Raw genomic sequence first — 26,733 nt, 5'->3', positions numbered from 1 at the left:
TCCCACCTGGACCTCCCCATTATCATTGAGTTCCAAGTACTTTTCAATGCACCCACTCACCCTTAGACACACCCCCTCATCTGCCATTAGTCCCATGTCCATTCTCCAGGGTGGGCGCCCTCCTGTTTCCTCCCCTATCTCCAAGTCCACCCAGTGTGGAGCGTGATCCGAAATGGCTATAGCCGTATACTCCGTTCCCCTCACCTTCGGGATCAATGCCCTACCCAGCACAAAAAAGTCTATTCGCGAGTAGACTTCATGGACATAGGAGAAAAACGAGAACTCCTTACTCCTAGGTCTGCTAAATCTCCACGGGTCTACACCTCCCATCTGCTCCATAAAATCTTTAAGTACCTTGGCTGCTGCCGGCCTCCTTCCAGTCCTGGACTTCGACCTATCCAGCCCTGGTTCCAACACCGTATTAAAATCTCCCCCCATTATCAGCTTTCCCATCTCTAGGTCCGGAATGCGTCCTAGCATCCGCCTGAGAAAATTGGCATCATCCCAGTTCGGGGCATATACGTTTACCAAAACCACCGTCTCCCCCTGTAGTTTGCCACTCACCATCACGTATCTGCCCCCGTTATCCGCCACTATAGTCTTTGCCTCGAACATTACCCGCTTCCCCACTAATATAGCCACCCCCCTGTTTTTCGCATCTAGCCCCGAATGGAACACCTGCCCCACCCATCCTTTGCGTAGCCTAACCTGGTCTATCAGTTTCAGGTGCGTTTCCTGTAACATAACCACATCTGCCTTAAGTTTCTTAAGGTGTGCGAGTACCCGTGCCCTCTTTATCGGCCCGTTCAGCCCTCTCACGTTCCACGTGATCAGCCGAGTTGGGGGGCTTCCTACCCCCCCCCCCCCCCCCTTGTCGATTAGCCATCACCTTTTTCCAGCTCCTCACCCGGTTCCCACGCAGCTGTATCTCCCCCAGGCGGTGCCCCCCCGCCCATCCTCTCCCATACCAGCTCCCCCCTCTCCCCAGCAGCAGCAATTCCCCAGTAATTCCCCCCTCCCACCCCCCCCCCCCCGCTAGATCCCCCGCTAGCGTAATTACTCCCCCCATGGTGCTTCCAGAAGTCAGCAAACTCTGGCCGACCTCGGCTTCCCCCCGTGACCTCGGCTCGCACCGTGCGACGCCCCCTCCTTCCTGCTTCTCTATTCCCGCCATGATTATCATAGCGCGGGAACCAAGCCCGCGCTTCTCCCTTGGCCCCGCCCCCAATGGCCAACGCCCCATCTCCTCCACCTCCCCTCCTCCCCCCATCACCACCTGTGGGAGAGAGAAAAGTTACCACATCGCAGGATTAGTACATAAAACTCCTCTTTCCCCCCTTTTTTAACCCCCCTCTTTGCCCCCCACATTCGCCCCACCACTTTGTTCGAACGTTCTTTTTAATAACCCGCTCATTCCAGTTTTTCTTCCACAATAAAAGTCCACGCTTCATCCGCCGTCTCAAAGTAGTGGTGCCTCCCTCGATATGTGACCCACAGTCTTGCTGGTTGCAGCATTCCAAATTTTATCTTCTTTTTATGAAGCACCGCCTTGGCCCGATTAAAGCTCGTCCTCCTTCTCCAGTCTCCGCACTCCAGTCTTGGTAAACACGGATCACCGCGTTCTCCCATTTACTGCTCCGAGTTTTCTTCGCCCATCTAAGGACCATTTCTCTATCCTTAAAACGGAGGAATCTCACCACTATGGCTCTGGGAATTTCTCCTGCTCTCGGTCCTCGCGCCATCACTCGGTATGCTCCCTCCACCTCCAACGGACCCGCCGGGGCCTCCGCTCCCATTAACGAGTGCAGCATCGTGCTCACATATGCCCCGACGTCCGCTCCCTCCACACCTTCAGGAAGACTAAGAATCCTCAGGTTGTTCCTCCTTGCGTTGTTTTCCAGTGCCTCCAACCTTTCCACACATCGTTTCTGATGTGCCTCCTGCGTCTCCGTCTTCACCACCAGGCCCTGTATGTCGTCCTCATTCTCGGCTGCCTTTGCCTTCACGACTCGAAGCTCCCGCTCCTGGGTCTTTTGTTCCTCCTTTAGCCCTTCGATCGCCTGTAGTATCGGGGCCAACAGCTCTTTCTTCATTTCCTTTTTGATCTCTTCCACACAGCATTTCAAGAACTCTTGTTGTTCAGGGCCCCATGTTAAACTGCCACCTTCCGACGTCATCTTGGTTTTTGCTTGCCTTCCTTGCCGCTGTTCTAAAGGATCCACTGCAATCCGGCCACTTTCTCCTCCTTTTTCCATCCGTATCCAGGGGGGATTCCCTTCTGGTTTACCGCACAGTGTTTTTAGCCGTCAAAATTGCCGTTGGGGCTCCTATCAAGAGCCCAAAAGTCCGTTTCACCGGGAGCTGCCGAAACGTGCGACTCAGCTGGTCATCGCCGCACCCGGAAGTCGCGGATTTTCTATTCTTACTGCCGGAACTGACATCAATTTCCCCCCGAAATTTCATATACCGCTTCACAGCTTACATTCCCACCTAATATTGCATTATCAGTAACCCTGGATACCTCACTCTCTGCAACTACATCTGTAAGTCATGAATGCAGATTGTAAATAGCCGGAGCTTTGACACTGATCCTTGAGGCACCCCACTGGCTACAACTTGCTAACTTGAAAATGATACTTTTATCCCAACTATCTGTTTCCTGTCCATTCAACAATCCTTCACACAGGTGGGTATATTACCGCGCTAATGTAGTCCCCAAACTCCATTATCCCGTATCTTGCATATTAGCCTTTTCTGTGGCACCTGACCAAATGCCTTCTGGGCATCTAAATATACTCCATCTACTAGTCCCCCCCCCTATCTACCCGACTAATTGCACCCTCAAAAAGCTGTAATTTTCAAAATGATTTCCCTTTCATAAAACCATGTTAAATCATAATATGATCAGGCAAAGTTAAGACTTCCAGAATAATAGATTCCCACATTTTCCCCATGACTGACTTCAGGCTAACTGGCCTGTAGTTCCCGGTTTTCCTTCCCCCTTTCTTGTCCAGAAGAATTTCCGCAACATACAAATTGCTCTGACGTACGAGACAGTCCCCACCAGTCCAGCCCCGAAAAGCATGTTTTTGCACATGCTGTTGAAGGTGGCAAAACCCACCCCACTCCCCAATCATACTTTAACTCGTCAGCTTCAAGTTTTCTCCCCACAAAGCCATGTTTTATTTAGCGATACCACATAACTGGGCGGCACAACGGATCAAAAAGGTGGTAGGGGTTATGTGGCGATGGTGCGCAGGAGTTTAAGGCGCGTCCAGTCTTTGCAACAGAAGCATATCCGACTTCCAAATGGCGACATCCATACGCAAGCTTTTCCCTTTTATATCGAGCATACAAGCCAACCCCAGTTTTTGGACGGATTTTTCAAGACGCCAAAGGTCAATTTATGCGCTGACAACTACGGTACATCTGTTAGCTTCCAATATACTTGGACCATTCCGAAATCTAGAGTGGTTTGGAAAGTGATAAACAGCACATTTGGTTACATGTAATGTATAGCAGCTAGAGAACTATTTGCCTTCGCATAGGATTTTCAACCCATTTGCATCATTCAAAGAACTACAGTGCAGCCGAGATTCCACCATTACTGTATTCCGTTAAGAATCTTTATTCAAACTATACTCCGTTCTTTTCAATTCATTCAAGCGATGTGCGCTTCTCTGGTTAGGCCAGAAAATAGGCTACATCGGATCAACACCGCGCCACAACCAAAAATACACCCAACATAGGAATTAGGAGAAGTCGGCAATTCAGCCCTTCCAGCCTGCTCCCGCCATTCATTCAGATCGTGGCTGATCTCTTCCTGGTCTCACATCCACCTCCCCACCTGTTCCCCAAATCCCTTGAACCCGTTTTAAAATCAGAATTCTATCGATCTCCTTCTTGAAACCATTTAATGATTCAGATTCCACCGTTCCTCAAATTCACCACCCTCGGCGAGTAGTTCCTCCTCATCTCAGTTCTAAATCTACCATCTCTCAACCTATATCTGTGACCTCTCGTTCTTGGATGCCCCACAAAGAGGTCTACATTAACTTTATCGATCCCTCTTAGTATTTTATATACCTCGAACAGACCTCCACTCATCCTTCTAAACTCCAGCGAGTGTCAGCCCAAAATGTTCAATCTCTCCTCGTATGTCAACCCTCTCATCCCTGGAATCAATCCCTGGTGAACCGGCTCTCAACCGCCTCCAATGCCACCGCATCCTCAAACAAGGGGACCAAAACAGGACAGACTACGTCTAAACACAAGGCACAACAGACAACCTAGATGCACATCGCAGACTTGCTGCTATTCAGCTGTATCAAGGGTAACTATCGACTAGTCTTCAGTCAGGACAACAAATGACAACAAAGAACAAAGAAATGTACAGCACAGGAACAGGCCCTTCGGCCCTCCAAGCCCGTGCCGACCATACTGCCCGACTAAACTACAATCTTCTACACTTCCTGGGTCCGTATCCTTCTATTCCCATCCAATTCATATATTTGTCAAGATGCCCCTTAAATGTCCCTATCGTCCCTGCTTCCACTACCTCCTCCGGTAGCGAGTTCCAGGTACCCACTACCCTCTGCGTAAAAAACTTGCCTCGTACATCTACTCTAAACCTTGCCCCTCTCACCTTAAACCTATGCCCCCTAGTAATTGACCCCTCTACCCTGGGGAAAAGCCTCTGACTATCCACTCTGTCTATGCCCCTCATAATTTTGTATACCTCTATCAGGTCGCCCCTCAACCTCCTTCGTTCCAGTGAAAACAAACCGAGTTTATTCAATCGCTCCTCATAGCTTATGCCCTCCATACCAGGCAACATTCTGGTAAATCTCTTCTGCACCCTCTCTAAAGCCTCCACATCCTTCTGGTAGTGTGGCGACCAGAATTGAACACTATACTCCAAGTGTGGCCTAACTAAGGTTCTATACAGCTGCAACATGACTTGCCAATTCTTATACTCAATGCCCCGGCCAATGAAGGCAAGCATGCCGTATGCCTTCTTGACTACCTTCTCCACCTGTGTTGCCTCTTTCAACGACCTGTGGACCTGTACTCCTAGATCGCTTTGACTTTCAATACTCTTGAGGGTTCTACCATTCACTGTATATTCCCTACCTGCATTAGACCTTCCAAAATGCATTACCTCACATTTGTCCGGATTAAACTCCATCTGCCATCTCTCCGCCCAAGTCTCCAGACAATCTAAATCCTGCTGTATCCTCAGACAGTCCTCATCGCTATCCGCAATTCCACCAACCTTTGTGTCATCTGCAAACTTACTAATCAGACCAGTTACATTTTCCTCCAAATCATTTATATATACTACAAAGAGCAAAGGTCCCAGCACTGATCCCTGTGGAACACCACTGGTCACAGCCCTCCAATTAGAAAAGCATCCCTCCATTGCTACCCTCTGCCTTCTATGGCCTAGCCAGTTCTGTATCCACCTTGCCAGTTCACCCCTGATCCCGTGTGACTTCACCTTTTGTACTAGTCTACCATGAGGGACCTTGTCAAAGGCCTTACTGAAGTCCATATAGATAACATCTACTGCCCTACCTGCATCAATCATCTTAGTGACCTCCTCGAAAAACTCTATCAAGTTAGTGAGACACGACCTCCCCTTCACAAAACCGTGCTGCCTCTCACTAATACGTCCATTTGCTTCCAAATGGGAGTAGATCCTGTCTCGAAGAATTCTCTCCAGTAATTTCCCTACCACTGAAGTAAGGCTCACCGGCCTGTAGTTCCCGGGATTATCCTTGCTACCCTTCTTAAACAGAGGAACAACATTGGCTATTCTCCAGTCCTCCGGGACATCCCCTGAAGACAGCGAGGATCCAAAGATTTCTGTCAAGGCCTCAGCAATTTCCTCTCCAGCCTCCTTCAGTATTCTGGGGTAGATCCCATCAGGCCCTGGGGACTTATCTACCTTAATATTTTTTAAGACACCCAACACCTCGTCTTTTTGGATCACAATGTGACCCAGGCTATCTACACCCCCTTCTCCAGACTCAACATCTACCAATTCCTTCTCTTTGGTGAATACTGATGCAAAGTATTCATTTAGTACCTCGCCCATTTCCTCTGGCTCCACACATAGACTCCCTTGCCTATCCTTCAGTGGGCCAACCCTTTCCCTGGCTACCCTCTTGCTTTTTATGTACGTGTAAAAAGCCTTGGGATTTTCCTTAACCCTATTTGCTAATGACTTTTCGTGACCCCTTCTAGCCCTCCTGACTCCTTGCTTAAGTTCCTTCCTACTTTCCTTATACGCCACACAGGCTTCGTCTGTTCCCAGCCTCTTAGCCCTGACAAATGCCTCCTTTTTCTTTTTGACGAGGCCTACAATATCACTCGTCATCCAAGGTTCCCGAAAATTGCCGTATTTATCTTTCTTCCTCACAGGAACATGACGGTCCTGTATTCCTTTCAACTTACACTTGAAAGCCTCCCACATGTCAGATGTTGATTTGCCCTCAAACATCCGCCCCCAATCTATGTTCTTCAGTTCCCGCCTAATATTGTTATAATTAGCCTTCCCCCAATTTAGCACATTCATCCTCGGACCACTCTTATCCTTGTCCACCAGTACTTTAAAACTTACTGAATTGTGGTCACTGTTACCGAAATGCTCCCCTACTGAAACATCTACCACCTGGCCAGGCTCATTCCCCAATACCAGGTCCAGTACCGCCCCTTCCCTAGTTGGACTGTTTACATATTGTTTTAAGAAGCCCTCCTGGATGCTCCTTACAAACTCCGCCCCGTCTAAGCCCCTGGCACTAAGTGAGTCCCAGTCAATATTGGGGAAGTTGAAGTCTCCCATCACCACAACCCTGTTGTTTTTACTCTTTTCCAAAATCTGTCTACCTATCTGCTCCTCTATCTCCCGCTGGCTGTTGGGAGGCCTGTAGTATACCCCCAACATTGTGACTGCACCCTTCTTATTCCTGATCTCTACCCATATAGCCTCACTGCCCTCTGAGGTGTCCTCTCGCAGTATAGCTGTGATATTCTCCCGAACAAGTAGCGCAACTCCACCTCCCCTTTTACATCCCCCTCTATCCCGCCTGAAACATCTAAATCCTGGAACGTTTAGCTGCCAATCCTGCCCTTCCCTCAACCAGGTCTCTGTAATGGCAACAACATCATAGTTCCAAGTAATAATCCAAGCTCTAAGTTCATCTGCCTTACCCGTAATGCTCCTTGCATTAAAACATATGAACTTCAGGCCACCAGACCCGCTGTGTTCAGCAACTTCTCCCCGTCTGCTCTGCCTCAGAGCCACACTGTCCCTATTCCCTAGTTCTCCCTCAATGCTCTCACCTTCTGACCTATTGCTCCCGTGCCCACCCCCCTGCCATACTAGTTTAAACCCTCCCGTGTGACACTAGCAAACCTCGCGGCCAGGATATTTATGCCTCTCCGGTTTAGATGCAACCCGTCCTTCTTATACAGGTCACACCTGCCCCGGAAGAGCTCCCAACACTGGTTGTTTTTTCAAAAGAAAGCTATCATTTCAAATCTGGGACCCGTTTTCAGTCCGGTCCAGACACATCAAACGACAGCAGCAGTGAGGAGGGAAATTATCCTGTTCAAATCAGTCCACAGCTATGCCAATTCCTGGTTCAGCACAGCGACAAGACACAACAACGCACAATAAATGGAAAAGAAATCGACAATGACACTCTGTGAGGATACCAGGATAACAAAGCTGCTGTGGGTTTGAATGCCGATGACCAAGATGGATCTGGGTGAAAGAAGCTTCACAGGGGATCTGGTTGGGTTGTACATGTATTGGGAGTGCTTTGTACAGATACTGGAAACACCTTCATTAATGACATCGACCTTCAAATACAGAATCAAAATACTTCCAAAAGAAACTTGAATCCGGGTGGATAGTTATTCTGATGTCCAACCAATGATATTCCTTTAGTTAACACATGCAGATTGTAACCACCTGCCTAAACCCTGATTCCACAAATTATCCACTCAGTGAATAAGCATTAGTCAGCAAGAGCACAATCACTCGGGACCTGTGCCTGACCCTGTCCTATCTAATCCCCACAAGGGGAGCGAAACTGAATCGGGGCCAGGTATTTAACGTGTATTCATATGGTGGACATGCATCACATTGCAACAAACTCTTCTCTGAATCGCAGTGAATCAAACTGTCAAGCACAGTCCCTCAGAAACCAATCTGCACATCTCAGCAAAACAGGACCACAACCTCAGTGACCCCGAGACCTGAACCCCAGTGTCTCAGTGACCCCGAGACCTGAACCCCAGTGTCTCAGTGACCCCGAGACCTGAACCCCAGTGTCTCAGTGACCGGAGACCTGAAACCCAGTGTCTCGGTGACCCCGAGACCTGAACCCCACTGTCTCGGTGACCCTGAACCCCAGTGTCTGAGACCCCGAGATCTGAACCCCAGAGTCTGTGACCCCGAGACCTGAACACGTGTCTGTGACCCCGAGACCTGAACCCCAGTGTCTGTAACCCCGAGACCTGAACCCCAGTGTCTCAGTGACCCCGAGACCTGAACCCCAGTGTCAGTGACCCCGAGACCTGAACCCCAGTGTCAGTGACCCTGAGGCCTGAACCCCAGTGTCTCAGTGACCCCGAGACCTGAACCCCAGTGTCTCGGTGACCCCGAGACCTGAACCCCACTGTCTCGGTGACCCTGAACCCCAGTGTCTGTGACCCCGAGATCTGAACCCCAGAGTCTGTGACCCCGAGACCTGAACACGTGTCTGTGACCCCGAGACGTGAACCCCAGTGTCTGTAACCCCGAGACCTGAACCCCAGTGTCTCAGTGACCCCGAGACGTGAACCCCAGTGTCAGTGACCCCGAGACCTGAACCCCAGAGTCTGTGACCCCAAGACCTGAACCCCAGAGTCTGTGACCCCGAGACCTGAACCCCAGTATCTCAGTGACCCGGAGACCTGAACCCCAGTGTCAGTGACACCGAGACCTGAACCCCAGTGTCTCAGTGACCCCGAGACCTGAACCCCAGTGTCAGTGACCCTGAACCCCAGTGTCTGTGACCCCGAGATCTGAACCCCAGAGTATGTGACCCCGAGACCTGAACACGTGTCTGTGACCCCGAGACCTGAACCCCAGTGTCTCAGTGACCCCGAGACATGAACCCCAGTGTCTCAGTGACCCTGAACCCCAGTGTCTGTGACCCCGAGATCTGAACCCCAGAGTCTGTGGCCCCGAGACCTGAACACGTGTCTGTGACCCCGAGACCTGAACCCCAGTGTCTCGGTGACCCCGAGACCTGAACCCCAGTGTCTCGGTGACCCCGAGACCTGAACCCCAGTGTCTCGGTGACCCCGAGACCTGAACCCCAGTGTCTCGGTGACCCCGAGACCTGAACCCCAGTGTCTCGGTGACCCCGAGACCTGAACGCCAGTGTCTCGGTGACCCCGAGACCTGAACGCCAGTGTCTCAGTGACCCCGAGACCTGAACCCCAGTGTCTCAGTGACCCCGAGACCTGAACCCCAGTGTCTCGGTGACCCCGAGACCTGAACGCCAGTGTCTCAGTGACCCCGAGACCTGAACCCCAGTGTCTCGGTGACCCCGAGACCTGAACCCCAGTGTCTCGGTGACCCCGAGACCTGAACCCCAGTGTCTCGGTGACCCCGAGGCCTGAACCCCAGTGTCTCGGTGACCCCGAGACCTGAACCCCACTGTCTCAGTGACCCCGAGACATGAACCCCACTGTCTCAGTGACCCTGAACCCCAGTGTCAGTGACCCCGAGACCTGAACCCCAGTGTCTGTGACCCCGAGATCTCAACCCCAGAGTCAGTGACCCCGAGACCTGAACCCCAGTGTCTGTAACCCCGCGACCTGAACCCCAGTGTCTCAGTGACCCCGAGACGTGAACCCCAGTGTCAGTGACCCCGAGCCCTGAACCCCAGTGTCAGTGACCCCGAGGCCTGAACCCCAGTGTCTCAGTGACCCCTAGACCTGAACCCCAGAGTCTGTGACCCCGAGACCTGAACTTGAGAGTCTGTGACCCCGAGACCTGAACCCCAGAGTCTGTGACCCCGAGACCTGAACCCCAGTGTCAGTAACCCCGAGACTTGAACCCCAGTGTGCAGTGACCCCAGACCTGAACCCCAGTGTCTCAGTGACCCCGAGACCTGAACCCCAGTGTCTCAGTGACCCCGAGACCTGAACCCCAGTGTCTCAGTGACCCTGAGACCTGAACCCCAGTGTCTGTGACCCCGAAACCTGAACCCCAGTGTCAGTGACCCCGAGACCTGAACCCCCATGTCTGTGACGCAGAGACCTGAACCCCAGTGTCTGTGACCCCGAGACCTGAACCCCAGTGTCTGTGACCTTGAGTCCTGAACCTCAGTGTCTGTGACCACGAGACCTGAACCCCAGTGTCTGTGACCCCGAGACCTGAACCCCAGTGTCTCAGTGACCCCGAGACCGGAACCCCAGTCTCTGTGACCGGAGACCTGAACCCCAGTGTCTCTGACCCCGAACCTGAACCCCAGAGACTGTGACCCCGAGACGTGACCCCAAGACCTGAACCCCAGTGTCTCAGTGACGCTGAACCCCAGTGTCTGTGACCACGGGACCTGAACCCCAGCGTCTCAGTGACCCCGAGACTTGAAAAATAGGGTCTCAGTGACCCCGAGACCTGAACCCCAGTGTCTCAGTGACCCCGAGACCTGAACCCCAGTGTCTCAGTGACCCCGAGACTTGAACGCCAGTGTCTGTGACCCCGAGACCTGAACCCCAATGTCTGTGACCCCGAGACCTGAACCCCAGTGTCTGTGACCCCAAGACCTGAACCCCAGTGTCTCAGTGACCCTGAACCCCAGTGTCTCAGTGACCCCGTGACCTGAACCCCAGTGTCTCAGTGACCCCGAGACCTGAACCCAAGTGTCAGTGACACAGAGACCTGAACCCCAGTGTCTCAGTGACCAGAAACCTGCACCCCAGTGTCTCAGTGACCCCGAGACCTGAACCCCAGTGTCTGTGACCCCGAGACCTGACCCCCAGTGTCTCAGAGACGCCGAGACCTGAACCCGTGTCCCAGTGAACCCGGGACCTGAACCCCAGTGTCTGTGACCCCGAGACCTGAACCCCAGTGTCTCAGTGAAGCCGAGACCTGAACCCTAGTGTCTGAGTGACCCTGAACCCCAGTGTCTCTGACCCCGAACCTGAACCCCAGAGACGGTGACCCCGAGACGTGACCCCGAGACCTGAACCCCAGTGTCTCAGTGACGCTGAACCCCAGTGTCTGTGACCACGGGACCTGAACCCCAGCGTCTCAGTGACCCCGAGACTTGAACCATAGGGTCTATGGCACTGAGACCTGAACCCCAGTGTCTGTAACCCCGAGACCTGAACCCCAGTGTCTCAGTGACCCCGAGACCTGAACCCCAGTGTCTGTGACACCGAGCCATGAACCCCAGAGTCTGTGACCTCGAGACCTGAACCCCAGTGTCTGCGACCCCGAGACCTGAACCCCATTGTCTCAGTGACCCCGAGACCTGAACCCCAGTGTGCAGTGACCCCGAGACCTGAACCCCAGTGTCTCAGTGACCCCGAGACCTGAACCCCAGTGTCTCAGTGACCCCGAGACCTGAACCCGTGTCTGTGACCCAGAGACCTGAACCCCCGTGTCTCAGTGACCCCGAGACCTGAACCCCAGTGTCTCAGTGACCCAGAGACCGGAACCCCAGTGTCTCAGTGACCGGAGACCTGAACCCCAGTGTCTCAGTGACCCCGACTCCTGAACCCCAGTGTCTGTGACGCCGAGACCTGAACCCCAGAGTCTGTGACCCCGAGACCTGAACCCCAGTGTCTCAGTGACCCCGAGACCTGAACCCCAGTGTCTGTGACACCGAGACCTGAACCCCAGTGTCTCAGTGACCCCGAGACGTGGACCCCAGTGTCTCAGTGACCCTGAACCCCAGTGTCTGTGACCCCGAGACCTGAACCCCAGTGTCTCAGTGACCCCGAGACCTGAACCCCAGTGTCTCAGTGACCCCGAGACCTGAACCCCAGAGTCTATGACACCGAGACCTGAACCCCAGTGTCTCAGTGACCCCGAGACCTGAACCCCAGTGTCTGTGACACCGAGCCATGAACCCCAGAGTCTGTGACCTCGAGACCTGAACCCCAGTGTCTGTGACCCCGAGACCTGAACCCCAGTGTCTGTAATACCGAGACCTGAACCCCAGTGTCAGTGACCCCGAGACCTGAACCCCAGTGTCTGTGACACCGAGCCATGAACCCCAGAGTCTGTGACCTCGAGACCTGAACCCCAGTGTCTGTGACCTCGAGACCTGAACCCCAGTGTCTGTGAACCCGGGACCTGAACCCCAGTGTCTCAGTGACCCCGAGACCTGAACCCCAGTGTCTCAGTGACCCCGAGAACTGAACCCGTGTCTCAGTGACCCCGAGATCTGAACCCCAGTGTCTCAGTGACCCCGAGACCTGAACCCCAGTGTCAGTGACCCCGAGACCTGAACCCCAGTGTCTCATTGACCCCGAGACCTGAACCCCAGTGTCTCAGTTACCCTGAACCCCAGTGTCTCAGTGACACCGAAACCTGAACCCCAGTGTCAGTGACCCCGAGACTGAACCCCAGTGTCTCAGTGACGCCGAGACCTGAACCCCAGTGTCTCAGTGACCCCGAGACCTGAACCCCAGTGTCTGTGACCCCGAGTCCTGAACCCGTGTCTCAGTGACCCCGAGACCTGAACCCCAGTGTCTCAGTGATCCCGAGACGTGTACCCAAGTGTCAGTGACCCCGAGACCTGAACCCCAGTGTCTCAGTGACTCCGAGACCTGAACCCCAGTGTGTGACCCCGAGACCTGAACCCCAGTGTCTCAGTGACCCTGAACCCCAGTGTCTCAGTGACGCCGAGACCTGAACCCCAGTGTCTCAGTGATCCCGAGACGTGTACCCAAGTGTCAGTGACCCCGAGACCTGAACCCCAGTGTCTCAGTGACGCCGAGACCTGAACCCCAGTGTGTGACCCCGAGACCTGAACCCCAGAGTCAGTGACCCCGAGACCTGAACCCCAGAGTCTGTGACCCCAAGACCTGAACCCCAGTGTCTCAGTGACCCAGAGACCGGAACCCCAGTGTCTCTGTGACCGGAGACCTGAACACCAGCGTCTGTGACCCCAAGTCCTGAACCCCAGTGTCTGTGACCCCGAGACCTGAACCCCAGTGTCTCAGTGACCCTGAACCCCAGTGTCTCAGTGACGCCGAGACCTGAATCCCAGTGTCTGTGACCCCGAGACCTGAACCCCAGTGTCTCAGTGACCGCGGGACCTGAACCCCAGTGTCTGTGACCCCGAGACCTGAACCCCAGTGTCTGTGACCCCGAGACCTGAACCCCAGTGTCTCAGTGACGCCGAGACCTGAACCCCAGTGTCTCAGTGACCCCGAGACCAAACCCCAGTGTCTGTGACCCTGAACCCCAGTGTCTGTGACCCCGAGACCTGAACCCCAGAGACTGTGACCCCGAGACCTGAACCCCAGTGTCTCATTGACCCCGAGACCTGAACCCCAGTGTCAGTGACCCTGTGACCTGAACCCCAGTGTCTGTGACCCCGAGACCTGAACCCCAGTGTCTGTGACCCGAGACCTGAACCCCAGTGTCTCACTGACCCCGAGACCTGAACCCCAGTGTCTCAGTGACCCCGAGACTTGAACCAAAGTGTCTCAGTGACCCCGAGACCTGAACCCCAGTGTCTCAGTGACCCCGAGACCTGAACCCCAGAGTCTGTGACCCCGAGACCTGAACCCCAGAGTCTGTGACCCCGAGACCTGAACCCCAGTGTCTCAGTGACCCCGAGACCTGAACCTCAGAGTCTGTGACCCAGAGACCTGAACCAGAGTCTGTGACCCCGAGACCTGAACCCCAGAGCCTGTGACTCCGAGACCTGAACCCCAGTGTCTCATTGACCCCGAGACCTGAACCCCAGTGTCAGTGACCCTGTGACCTGAACCCCAGTGTCTGTGACCCCGAGACCTGAACCCCAGTGTCTGTGACCCCGAGACCTGAACCCCAGTGTCTGTGACCCCGAGACCTGAACCCCAGTGTCTCACTGACCCCGAGACCTGAACCCCAGTGTCTCAGTGACCCCGAGACTTGAACCAAAGTGTCTCAGTGACCCCGAGACCTGAACCCCAGAGTCTGTGACCCCGAGACCTGAACCCCAGAGTCTGTGACCCCGAGACCTGAACCCCAGTGTCTCAGTGACCCCGAGACCTGAACCCCAGTGTCTGTGACCCCGAGTCCTGAACCCCATTGTCTGTGATCCTGAGACCTGAACCCCAGTGTCTCTGACCCCGAGACCTGAACCCCAGTGTCTCAGTGACCCCGAGACCTGAACCCAAGTGTCAGTGACCCAGAGACCTGAACCCCAGTGTCTCAGTGACCGGAGACCTGAACCCCAGTGTCTCAGTGACCCCGAGACCTGAACACCAGTGTCTGTGACCCGGAGACCTGAACCCCAGTGTCTGTGACCCGGAGACCTGAACCCCAGTGTCTGTGACCCCGAGACCTGAACCCCAGTGTCTCAGTGACCCCGAGACGTGAACCCCAGTGTCAGTGACCCCGAGACCTGAACCCCAGTGTCAGTGACCCCGAGGCCTGAACCCCAGTGTCTCTGTGACACCGAGACCTGAACCCCAGTGTCTCAGTGACCCCGAGACCTGAACCCCAGTGTCTCAGTGACCCCGAGACCTGAACCCCAGTGTCTGTGACCCCGAGACCTGAACCCCAGTGTCAGTGAACCCGAGACCTGAACCCCAGTGTCTCACTGACACCCGAGACCTGAACCCCAGTGTCTCTGTGACCCCGAGACCTGAACCCCAGTGTCTGTGACCCCGAGACTTGAACCTAGGTGTCTCAGTGACGCCGAGACCTGAACTCCAGTGTCTCTGACCCCGAGACCTGAACCCCAGTGTCTCAGTGACCCCGAGACCTGAACCCCAGTGTCAGTGACCCCGAGACCTGAACCCCAGTGTCTGCGACCCCAAGACCTGAACCCCACTGTCTGTGACCCCGAGACTGAACCCCAGTGTCTCAGACCCCGAGACCTGAACCCCAGTGTCTCAGTGACCCCGAGACCTGAACCCCAGTGTCGGTGACCCCGAAACCTGAACCCGTGTCTGTGACCCCGAGACCTGAACCCCAGTGTCTCAGACCCCGAGACCTGAACCCCAGTGCCTGTGACCCCCGAGACCTGAACCCCAGGATCTGTGACCCCGAGGCCTGAACCCCAGTGTCTCAGTGACCCCGAGACGTGGACCCCAGTGTCTCAGTGACCCTGAACCCCAGTGTCTGTGACCCCGAGACCTGAACCCGTGTCTCAGTGACCCCGAGACCTGAACCCCAGTTTTCAGTGACCCCGAGACTTGAACCCCAGTGTCTCAGTGACCCCAAGCCCTGAACCCCAGTATCTCAGTGACCCCAAGACCTGAACCCCAGTATCTCACTGACCCCGAGACCTGAACCCCAGTGTCTGTGTCCCCAAGACCTGAACCCCAGTGTCTGTGACCCCGAGACCTGAACCCCAGTGTCTGTGACCCCGAGACCTGAACCCCAGTGTCTGTGACCCCGAGACCTGAACCCCAGTGTCTGTGACCCCGAGACCTGAACCCCAGTGTCTCAGTGACCCTGAACCCCAGTGTCTCAGTGACCCAGAGACCTGAACCCCAGTGTCTCGGTGACCCCGAGACCTGAGCCCCAGTGTCTCAGTGACCCCGAGACCTGAACCCCAGAGTCTGTGACCCCGAGACCTGAACCCCAGTGTGCAGTGACCCCGAGACCTGAACCCCAGTGTCTCTGTGACCCCGAGACCTGAACCCCAGTGTCTCAGTGACCCCGAGACATGAACCCCAGTGTCTCAGTGACCCCGAGACATGAACCCCAGTGTCTCAGTGACCCCGAGACCTGAACCCCAGTGTCTGTGACCCCGAGACCTGAACCCCAGTGTCTCGGTGACCCAGAGACCTGAACCCCAGTGTCTCGGTGACCCCGAGACCTGAGCCCCAGTGTCTCGGTGACCCAGAGACCTGAGCCCCAGTGTCTCAGTGACCCCGAGACATGAACCCCAGTGTCTCAGTGACCCCGAGACCTGAACCCCAGTGTCTGTGACCCCGAGACCTGAACCCCAGTGTCTCGGTGACCCAGAGACCTGAACCCCAGTGTCTCGGTGACCCCGAGACCTGAGCCCCAGTGTCTCAGTGACCCTGAACCCCAGTGTCTCAGTGACCCCGAGACCTGAACCCCAGAGTCTGTGACCGCGAGACCTGAACCCCAGTGTCAGTGACCCCGAGACCTGAACCCCAGTGACCCCGAGACTTGAACCCCAGTGTCTCAGTGACCCCGAGACCTGAACCCCAGTATCTCACTGACCCCGAGACCTGAACCCCAGTGTCTGTGTCCTCAAGACCTGAACCCCAGTGTCTGTGACCCCGAGACCTGAACCCCAGTGTCTGTGACCCCGAGACCTGAACCCCAGTGACCCCGAGACCTGAACCCCAGTGTCTCAGTGACCCCGAGACCGGAAGCCCAGTGTCTCAGTGACCCCGAGACCTGAATCCCAGTGTCTCAGTGACCCCGAGACCTGAACCCCAGTGCCTCACTGACCCCGAGACCTGAACCCCAGTGTCTGTGACCCCGAGACCTGAACCCCAGTGTCTGTGACCCCGAGACCTGAACCCCAGTGTCTGTGACCCCGAGACCTGAACTCCAGTGTCTCAGTGACCCCGAGACCTGAACCCCAGTGACCCCGAGACCTGAACCCCAGTGTCTCAGTGACCCCGAGACCTGAATCCCAGTGTCTCAGTGACCCCGAGACCTGAACCCCAGTGACCCCGAGACCTGAACCCCAGTGTCTCAGTGACCCCGAGACCGGAAGCCCAGTGTCTCAGTGACCCCGAGACCTGAATCCCAGTGTCTCAGTGACCCCGAGACCTGAACCCCAGTGCCTCACTGACCCCGAGACCTGAACCCCAGTGTCTGTGACCCCGAGACCTGAACCCCAGTGTCTGTGACCCCGAGACCTGAACCCCAGTGTCTGTGACCCCGAGACCTGAACTCCAGTGTCTCAGTGACCCCGAGACCTGAACCCCAGTGACCCCGAGACCTGAACCCCAGTGTCTCAGTGACCCCGAGACCTGAATCCCAGTGTCTCAGTGACCCCGAGACCTGAACCCCAGTGCCTCACTGACCCTGAGACCTGAACCCCAGTGTCTCAGTGACCCTGAACCCCAGTGTGTGACCTCCCTGAACCCAGGTCTCAGGTGTACCAAATTCTGAAGCTCAATCTGAGACAGACTAAATTGTTTTAGTGGCTAGCTCCCTCCAGTTAATCTTCCACATATTTCAGCCAGAAACACCATTCCACTGATGCTCGTAAAACACACTACTGGTTTACACAATTATAAGAATAAATATAAGAAGCAAAAGCAGTGAATTTTGTAACCCTGAAGTGAAGATATATTGCTGAGATACTTCGCAGACATAGCAGGATCTGAATGAGAACAGATGGGTTAATGTTTTGACTCTGTATAAAAACCATTAACCAGTCTCCTCTCCTTCAGATGCTTAGGATGCTCATTATTTCCAGTAGTTACTGTGTCACAATTGGAACAGATAGTTTTCCATTTTAAAGTCACTTCCAAATTTCATTTTCAAACGTCAAATCGATGAGAATTTAATTGAAAATAAAATCTCACCGGAGTGGAAATACTATTTCCACCTCTTTCATCTGAATGTCCGATACGACCCGCCAACCCCAGGAAAAACCATAGGTCTGGGGGTGGCCATCATAATACTCTGGAGGGATACCATTCTACAAAGTCTGTTTCAGATAAATGGGCCGGCTGACTTGGTTATACAGTCTGGGCTTTGGGGAGGTCAGCTCAATTGTCTCGACGGCTGAGCGATGCCAACAGTTTGGTTCAATTCCCGAAACGTCTTCTCGAGCCTGTCCCCACCCCGCGTGAGGCGAGGTGACCCTCGGGTTAAATCACCACCAGTCAGCTCTCTCTCTCCCTCTCTCGTTGGAAAGGAGGGGGCAGCCTACGGCCCTTGGGGACTCTGGCTACTCTCACACAACGTTTGGCTTTCACTGATAACAACAAGCGGAACGGCTCGATAAAATTCTCATGGAAATATGTTCTACTTTCGGCAATTTAACACATCCTGAAAGTCTCTCCGGGCCCTGCACAAGTGTAGGGATGGGGGTCAGAACTTGGGGATAAAGGTTTAAACGCCTCAGCTTTCCCCCCTGAGTGGGAGTTCAACACGTGACATCGACCGCATTGCTTTACAATTGGGAGTTAAATAGGAAGGAGGTAGTCTCTCTCAACCAACCTGCAGGCAAGCAAGCTCCAAGAGGGGGGAAAAATGCCATTAAACAGCAGAGTCAACAGTTACTGTGCGGGATAAGTCAAAGTGGAAACCTTACCCGTTTTATCTCGCTCTCTTCCTCCCTCTCCTCGGCGCTCTTCCCACTTTTTGCTATTTTGTTTCTCGAGTGCTTGATGGTTGTTTTAATGGCGGGCCGACAGACATAATTCTCCAAGTTTTTGGGGGGCTTCTTAGTTCTCTTGGGCTGCAGCCCAATTTTCAGTTTCAGGTTGCCCTCGGCAAAATTGGTCTCCCTGACTGAGAACTGCTGCTGGTCCGGGATCGGCGGCTCGAGCTCCTGCCCCGAGTCAGCGGCTTTCCCCTCTTCCCGTTTCCAGCGCGTGCCATCTTCTTCCTCCACGGCACCCCCCTCGATATCGCCCTCTCGTCTGCCAGCAACCTTGAGGCCGCAATTGGCCGGGGTGCTCCTCCCAGGGTTGCCCTCTGCGTCAGTGCCCAGGGGCTGGCTCAGGGATCCCGCCAGTGCATTTCTTTGCTCCATTCTTCAACTCCTCTCTCTCTCTCTCTCCTTTCTCCCCCCCCCCTCCTCCTCCTCCCCCCCCACCCCTCCACCCCCCTGCCCCCGCCACCACCAGACCAGTATCGGTAAAGATTGTTAGAAAGATCCACCCGTGTGTTCAGATTGCTGCTCTCTGTAGCAGGCACTGACACGACCCAAGCTGCCTGGTTACTGCTCCCAGCTGAAACGCCACATCACTGTCCCTGTAAAAGAGAGAGAGAGAGAGAGAAAAAGAAAGTTAGCATTAATCGGCAATCACTTCCTCAGGGATTTTCCCCCACCACGAATATCAAGCGAGGCACGAGCAGATGATAAAACACCGATGTACACCTTTCCCGTCCCATTCTCCGCCCATTGAAAACTTTTGCCCCGGATGGTTCATTTCACTTTGTCAGGTCAAGGTAATTTTTATGCAATGTTATCACAGCGTTTAGTTAATGGATCAATGCTCTTTGGGTCCAGGTAGGAGGAAAGTTTGCACTGAAGCCAATACACATTAGTCGTGTCAACAAACTTCTCATAGGGTGCTCTCAATGCATCAGACTGAGGAGATTCCCACCTCCAGTTGGAGCCGAATGCGGTCTCTAAACAACTGGAGGGAGAACCTAGGACTAAACTGGCGGTTGTTTTATGCAGTCTCACATCTACCAAATGAGTGCTCGATACAAGACCATGCACATAAAAAACGGAACCATTTCCGTTAAAAGGGCCAATGCTCAGTCACACGGTCTGAAATTTACCACCAGTTACAAACATCCTCAGCAGTTACGAAATAGCTACAATTCCCTGGCTTTACCTACTTAAAGCACAGGCTGGATTGGAAATTAAATCTACATCTATGATCGAAAGATTCTAACCATAATCCAAGAACTACCTTAAATACCAATTAGGAGCAGGAGGAGGCCACTCAGGCCCTCGGGCCTGCTCCACTCCACCGTTCAATCAGATCACAGCTGATCGGATTCCAACTCCAAGCCCATGTCCCTGCCTCACCTCCACAACTTTCAGCCCCCTCGTTCATCAAGAATCTCCCCAGCTCCGCCTTAAAAGATATTAAAAGACTGCTTCCATTGCCTTTTGAGGAAGAGTCCCAGAGACTCACCGCTTTCAGAGAAAACATTCCCAGTCTTCAATGGGTGACTCCTTATTATTATTTTTTAAACAGTGGCCCCCTAGTTCTCGATTCTCCCACAGGAGGAAACATCCTCTCCACATCAACGTCCCATCAGGATCTTCAAGGTTTCCACCTCGTGGCCTCTCTCATTTCTTGCTCTCACTCCAGCGGATACAAACCTGACCTCTCCAACCTTCCCTCATGATCCCATTCCTGGTATCAGTCCAGTAAACCTCGCTGATTTACATCCTTCCTTAAATAAGGAGACCAGCACAGTACACTTATACCCCAGATGTGGCCCTGTACAACTGAAGCATGGCCTCCCCAACTTTTGTAATCAATTCCCCTCACAATAAATGACAGTACTAGCTTTCCCAACTGCTTGCTGTGCCTGTATGTAGCCTTCTGAGAAACGCCACAGCACATCCACCATTGATAAAAAGTTCGGACACGCAGTACATTATATCCAAACAGACTTTGAAGGATTATGGAATCCTGGAATCAGGTTTTGGTGGGTGGGTGTTGACCGGTAACGCTAACCCCGATCTGAGGCTGCCTTAGTTCCACGTTTCATTAAAGTCTTAGTGAAATTCTTCGACCGACAGCACAGCTGCGCGGAGAGTACACATGCCCACCGCTGTGTTTTTTTCATAATGGTGCATATATAAACAGAATGGATTATTTCAACAGCACACAAGCATTTCCCCAAAAGCGCTAATCCTAGGTTTTAAATTGAAACAGCCAGTGAAGCGGAGAAAAGGAAACAAACATTTAAGGAAAATAATCCAGAAGGCAACAAGAAAGATTGGCCAGGTGTGTTCAGCTGCACAGGTATACGCGTAGGTTCACGGGGACCTATTTCAAAGCAATTTTGGGTGTACCGAACATAAAATTCACAAAACTAAGTCAAACCCCGAATATTCATCCTCCTATTTGGGTAGTTTTAACTTTTTCCACAAATATTATTGCATCCTGAGGACTGACACCAGCAACTTGCAGGAGTTTGTTTGCGCTTAAACATATAAATAAATCGGGGTCATGCGATGTGTGGGGGTCGGGCTGCGTTTTTGCGAGCTCTGGCTCTGCTTATAATAATAATCGTTATTGTCACAAGTAGGCGCTGCAATGAGGTTAGCGTGAAAAGCCCCAAGTCTCCACACTCCGGCGCCTGTTCGGGTACACGGAGGGAGAATTCAGAATGTCCAAATTATCTAACGGCCACATCTTTGGACTGTGGGAGGAAACCGGAGCACCCTCTTGCATTTAAAAGAGGATTGTGACCCGAGATGGGTTTTGTTTGAGTGGAGATAAAGATAGCGGTTAAGGGTTATCATTTCTTTTACAGTTAAGCTTTGCTTAGCTTTTTAAAAAAAAATTTAGAGCACCCAATTCTTTTTTTCCAATTAAGGGACAATTTAGCGTGGCCAATTCACCTACCCTGCACATCTTTTGGATTGTGGGGGCGAAACCCACGCAAACACGGGGAGAATGTGCAAACTCCACATGGGCAGTGACCCAGAGCTGGGATCGAACCTGGGACCTCGGCGCCGTGAGGCAGCAGTGCTGACCACTGCGCCACTGTGCTGCCCCAAGCATTGCTTAGCTGGTAATTGTAAGCTATTCCCTGTATGAGGATAGTTAGTTTAATACGGTGTTAGAAATAAAGTTTGTTTTTATGTACAATGTCCTTATTTGTGAGTCATTCCCGTACCAGCCTCCCCGAACAGGCGCCGGAATGTGGCGACTAGGGGCTTTTCACAGTAACTTCATTTGAAGCCTACTTGTGACAATAAGCGATTTTCATTTCATTTCTGGAGTGAAATATCCTTTCCTTTCAGTCTTAAAAATTAAACAAAACATTGGGGTTTCTGTCCAGTATCCTATCAACTGTTGGGTCTGGTCCGAGATCGTAATAAGCTAGCTATACTGATGCTCTCCTGTTACCCCCTCTATATTTATGTATATTCAGCCATTTATCTCCTTGCTTACTGCGATGTATTCATTTTGTTGCGTTGTTTGCAATAATGTAAAATCCTAATAAACATACTTTTAAAAAAAATCTTCCCAACTCTTGCCCTGTTCACGCTTTAATACAGTAGACAGAAACCACCCACTCAATGTATTAATTCTACATCAGGTCATTCACCATCATTAAACTGATCACCGTCTTCACTCTTGGGTGGACACTATTCAAAGTATTGATTGATTGGCAGGTCTGGTGGCACCTTGGCCAGTATTTCGCTCTCGTCCAACATCATTAAATCGGATTATCTTGGTCATTATCTCACTACTATCACCCGAGACCTGTCAAAAGTTTCCCCACATTACGGTCCTGTCGACATGTTTCGTCAATGGCTTCTGGAGGCACTATACAAATGCAAGTCACCTTCATTCCTCAAAGACCCAGCGAAAAAATGTATGGCAACATAATCCCTGGCTCAAGATCCTTACAATAAGCTACGTGCATCCGATACCGCCGCGCAGCGTGACAGATACCGCTCGCTACACGCCTGACATACGTACAATCACAACAGTAAAGTGACCCAGATACCATGAAGTGTGGCAAGCTGGCTGCTCGATGAAATCGACTACACTGCTCTCCATGCATGCCAAGCACTTTGGGGCAGAATACAAATGCACATTCCTTTGCCTCAAAGATTGTTTTGGGGGAGGGGGGGGGGGGGGGGTCTACGTTATTTTTTTCTTCTAGCTGAAGGACCGATTTTTATTTCACTCCTGCTAATTGACACCATTATTAAAAGCTTTTCCATTCCACTGTCTGCCCAGTAGATAATTAGCATACAGTGTGGTGGTTGGCCGGAACAGACCAGGGAAAGCGTCAGCTTCAATCATAATGACAACTTAGCTCATCTTAAGCTGTGGGGAATTCACAATAGCTTTCAGCAATCCTTGGCAAGGGCATCTGGGAGCACCTGCGACTGAAAGTGCCCGAGTAGGGGTACGAGTCAAGGACAGGATTTGGATCGGCGATGGACCACCACAATTTCCACGTCTATCCCAATCGACAGAAACATTTACTGCCTTCAGAATAGGAGATACATTGGGACTAACGATGGGGTGGGGTGGGGGGGTTGTGCATCGCATGAACTCAGCTTGCAAAAAGGAAAGGCTCTTTTCCTAGTCAATGATATTCTGGTACATGGGATTGAGCACAGGACATTGCTGCAGATCTAGCTCTCACATGGGCAAAGTCATGCTGTCAGGATTTGAAGAATTATATGATGTTATGATGCAATCTGCCTTCACCCTGTATAAATAAATTGAATAAACAAAATTATAGATATACTACTTTCCGCTAACATAATTGGCTGTCACAACACTGCCAACCATCAGCTAACCAACAATAAATGCAGCAAGAAAGCAGAACGTGTACATTTGTTCTTAACCCTTGGACTCTAAGAAAACAGTAGACATCTGGCCACGGCTATCTTTAATGCAGTTACAACATGTGCATACAGGACGGGGCTGCATCGAAACAGGGCTGAGGTGATGGATAAACCACTTTGCTCAGAATAAGTCGGTGACAAGGCACTCTGAACTGTCGGGATATTTCACAGAAGGCCTGACTGTAGGTTCAAATGCTGCAGAGCCAAATGTCTGTCGCTGAATCCTCAGTCAGCTGACTCTGCATGACATCTCCTCACTGAGTCACAGTGGTCAGGGGGCGGGGTCTGCGTGTGGCGTTTGCGCGATCGGGGGGCTCCGGATTCCTCCCACTGTCCAAAGGATGTGCTGGTTAGGTGGACTGGCCATGCTAAACTGCCCCTTGGCATCCAGGGATGTGCAGGTTAGATTACAAGGATGGGGTGGACCTGGGTAGCGTGCATGTTCGGAGGATGGGTGCAGACTTGATGGGCTGAATGGCCTCCTTCTGCACTGTGGGGATTCGCACTTCAGTTTGTGCTGCAGGATTGTCTTTGCCCGTAGGCAAGTCTGCAATTCCTCTCCTCCTTTCCAATAAAATGCTCCAGAAATTAGACCCTGTTGAATATTCCATCCTACTCATATTCTCTAATCATCTTATTAGGACAACAATCCCAGTAAACACACTGTGCATTCGGGCATCAGCACAGGGGAAAAACTAGAAGCAGTCGGGATATATTAGAGGAATTTTCTTTTGAGCAATGAAGGGCGATCTAATTGAGGTATACAAGCTGATAAAAGATATGGATAAAGTAGACATGGAGTGGGTGCTTCCTCGTGTGGGTGCTTCTAGAACGAGAGATCAGTCTTAGGATAAGAGACAGCAAATTTAAAACAGACTTGAGGAGAAACTATTTCTCCCAAAGGGTTGTGGAATGCGCTATCCCAGAGGTGGATGCTGGGACAGTGAGTAGATTTAAGGAGGAGTTAAGATAGATTTTTAAACTGGTAATGGGTTGAAGGGTTATGGAGAACGGGCCAAATTTCCCCCAATTAAGGAGCAATTTAGCGTGGCCAATACACCTCCCCTGCACATCTTTGGGTTGTGGGGGGGGGGGGTTGAGACCCATGCAGACACGGGGTGCATGTGCAAACTCCACACGGACAGTGACCCAGGGCCTGGATCAAGCCCGGGTCCTCAGCGCTGTGAGGCAGCAGTGCTAACTAGTGCGCCATCGTGCCACCCAGGGCAGTGGAGTTAAGGCCAGGACGAGATCAGCCACGATCAAATGGCGGAGCGGGCTCGATGGGCCAAATCGCCTAATTCTGCCCCGATATCTTATAAACTTATTACAGGACCCAACTTTCAAACCTACAGAAGTTAGCTGGCGGATGAGTGAAAGGCATTGAAATAATTTGAAGCATTCTTCACGACTCAATATACTTTTCTCTCTTCACACGCTCCATTACCTTCAGACAGCTCGCCAATCTCTCAGCAAAACCGATCATTCAAAGCCATAAACTAACAGCACAGGCTGCACAGCCAGCTAAATTCCTCCATCCTCTTTTATGTGAGCGACTCTCAATTATATCGCAGTACATGCACAGACAATGTGAACAGCGCAGCAAAGACAGGGAGCTATTCTTTCAAGGTTTCCCAAATCAGTTTTAATGTTGGCATTGCGGACGGAAGAACGCTCGTCAATCTGCTTCTTGGTCCAAATTCATAATTTCAAAACTGCTCTCAACACTACCAATGACAAAGCTGAAACAGAGGGACATAGGGACTAGGAGGAGTTTGCGATTCAGCCCATGCAGCCTGCACTGCCATTCAATCAGATCCTGGCTGATCTCTTCCTGGTCTCCAAGCTTCCCAACTGTTCCCTTAATCCCTTTAACCCACCTTTTAATCAGAAATATATCGATCTCTTTCTTGACACCATTTAATGACTCTGACTCCACCGCACTGTGGGGAAGCGAGTTCCACACATTCACCACCCTCTGTCAGAAGTAGTTCCTCCTCATCTAAATTCGAAATCTACCGCCTCTCAACCTACACCCGTGACCTCCCGTTCTAGATTGTCCCACAAAGGGGCGGCACAGTGCTGCCCAAGGTACTAAGGACCCGGGTTCGATCCCAGCCTCAGGTCACTGCCCGTGTGGAGTTTGCACATTCTCCCAGTGTCTGCGTGGGTCTCACCCTCACAATCCAAAGATGAACAGGTTAGGTGGATTGGCCACGCTAAATTGCCTCTTAATTTGGAAAAAAAATTGCCCATAGTGTTGGGTGGGGTTACTGGGTTATGCGGATAGGGTGGAGGTGTTGACCTTGGGTAGGGTGCTCTTTCCAAGAGCCGGTGCAGACTCGATGGGCCGAATGGCCTCCTTCTGCACTGTAAATTCTATGATAATCTATGAAATAATTGGGTACTCCAAATTTATTTTTAAAAATAGATTGTCCCACAAGAGGGAACATTTGGTCTACGTTGACTTTATCAATCCCTTAGTATTTTATACACCTCAATCAGATCCCCTCTCATCCTTCTAAACTCCCGCGAGTATAAGCCCAAACTGTTCAATCACCTCGTACGTCAACCCTTTCATCCCCGGAATCAATCTGTGGACCCTCCTCTGAACTGCTTCCAATGTCATCACATCCTTTCTCAAATAAGGATACCAAAACTGGACACAGTACTCCAGATGTGGTCTCACCAACACTCTATACAATTGCAACAATACTTCTCTACTTTTTTGCTCCAGTCCTTTCGCAATAAACGCAAACATTCCATTTGCCTTTTTAATTACATGCTGTACCTGCAAACTGACTTTCTGCGATTCATGAACAAAGACACTCGGATCCCGCTGCCCAGATGCAGTTTTAATCTGCTTTCCATTTCGCTAATAATTTGCCATTCTATTTTTTCGGCCAAAGTGGATAACCTCACACTTATCCACATCGAACTCCATCTGACAAATTTTGCCCCAATCTCCTAGCCTCTCTATTTCTCTGTAAAATCTTAACCTCCTCTTCACTGCCTGCTTTCCCACCTATTTTAGTATCGCCGCAAATTTTGCTATGTCACACTCTGTCCCTGCTCACAGATCATTTATATAGATTGTAAACAGTTGAGGACCGAGGACTGAGCCCTGCGGCACCCTGCTAGTTACAGCCAGAGAAGGACCCGTTTATCCCGACCCTCTGCTTTCTGTCAGTCAGCCAATCCTCAATCCAATCTAGTACTCTACCCACAATACCCTGCGATTTCACCTTCTGGAACA

The 26,733-nt window shown here is 52.0% G+C and overlaps 1 protein-coding gene across 1 annotated transcript in view; it reads right to left on the bottom strand.

Moving 5' to 3' along the window:
- ash1l (ash1 (absent, small, or homeotic)-like (Drosophila)) overlaps positions 1-26,733 on the bottom strand; it is a 412,201-nt gene that overhangs the window by 340,351 nt on the left and 45,117 nt on the right. The window contains 1 exon segment of the mRNA XM_072490632.1: positions 18,495-19,159. Coding sequence (XP_072346733.1) covers positions 18,495-18,938 — 444 coding nt within the window. The 5' untranslated portion in view covers positions 18,939-19,159.

Source organism: Scyliorhinus torazame, chromosome 26, assembly GCF_047496885.1.
Source record: "Scyliorhinus torazame isolate Kashiwa2021f chromosome 26, sScyTor2.1, whole genome shotgun sequence".
Taxonomy (NCBI): domain Eukaryota; kingdom Metazoa; phylum Chordata; class Chondrichthyes; order Carcharhiniformes; family Scyliorhinidae; genus Scyliorhinus; species Scyliorhinus torazame.
The sequence above is the reverse complement of the archived record's forward strand: the minus strand, read 5'-3'. Positions and strand labels throughout refer to the sequence as shown.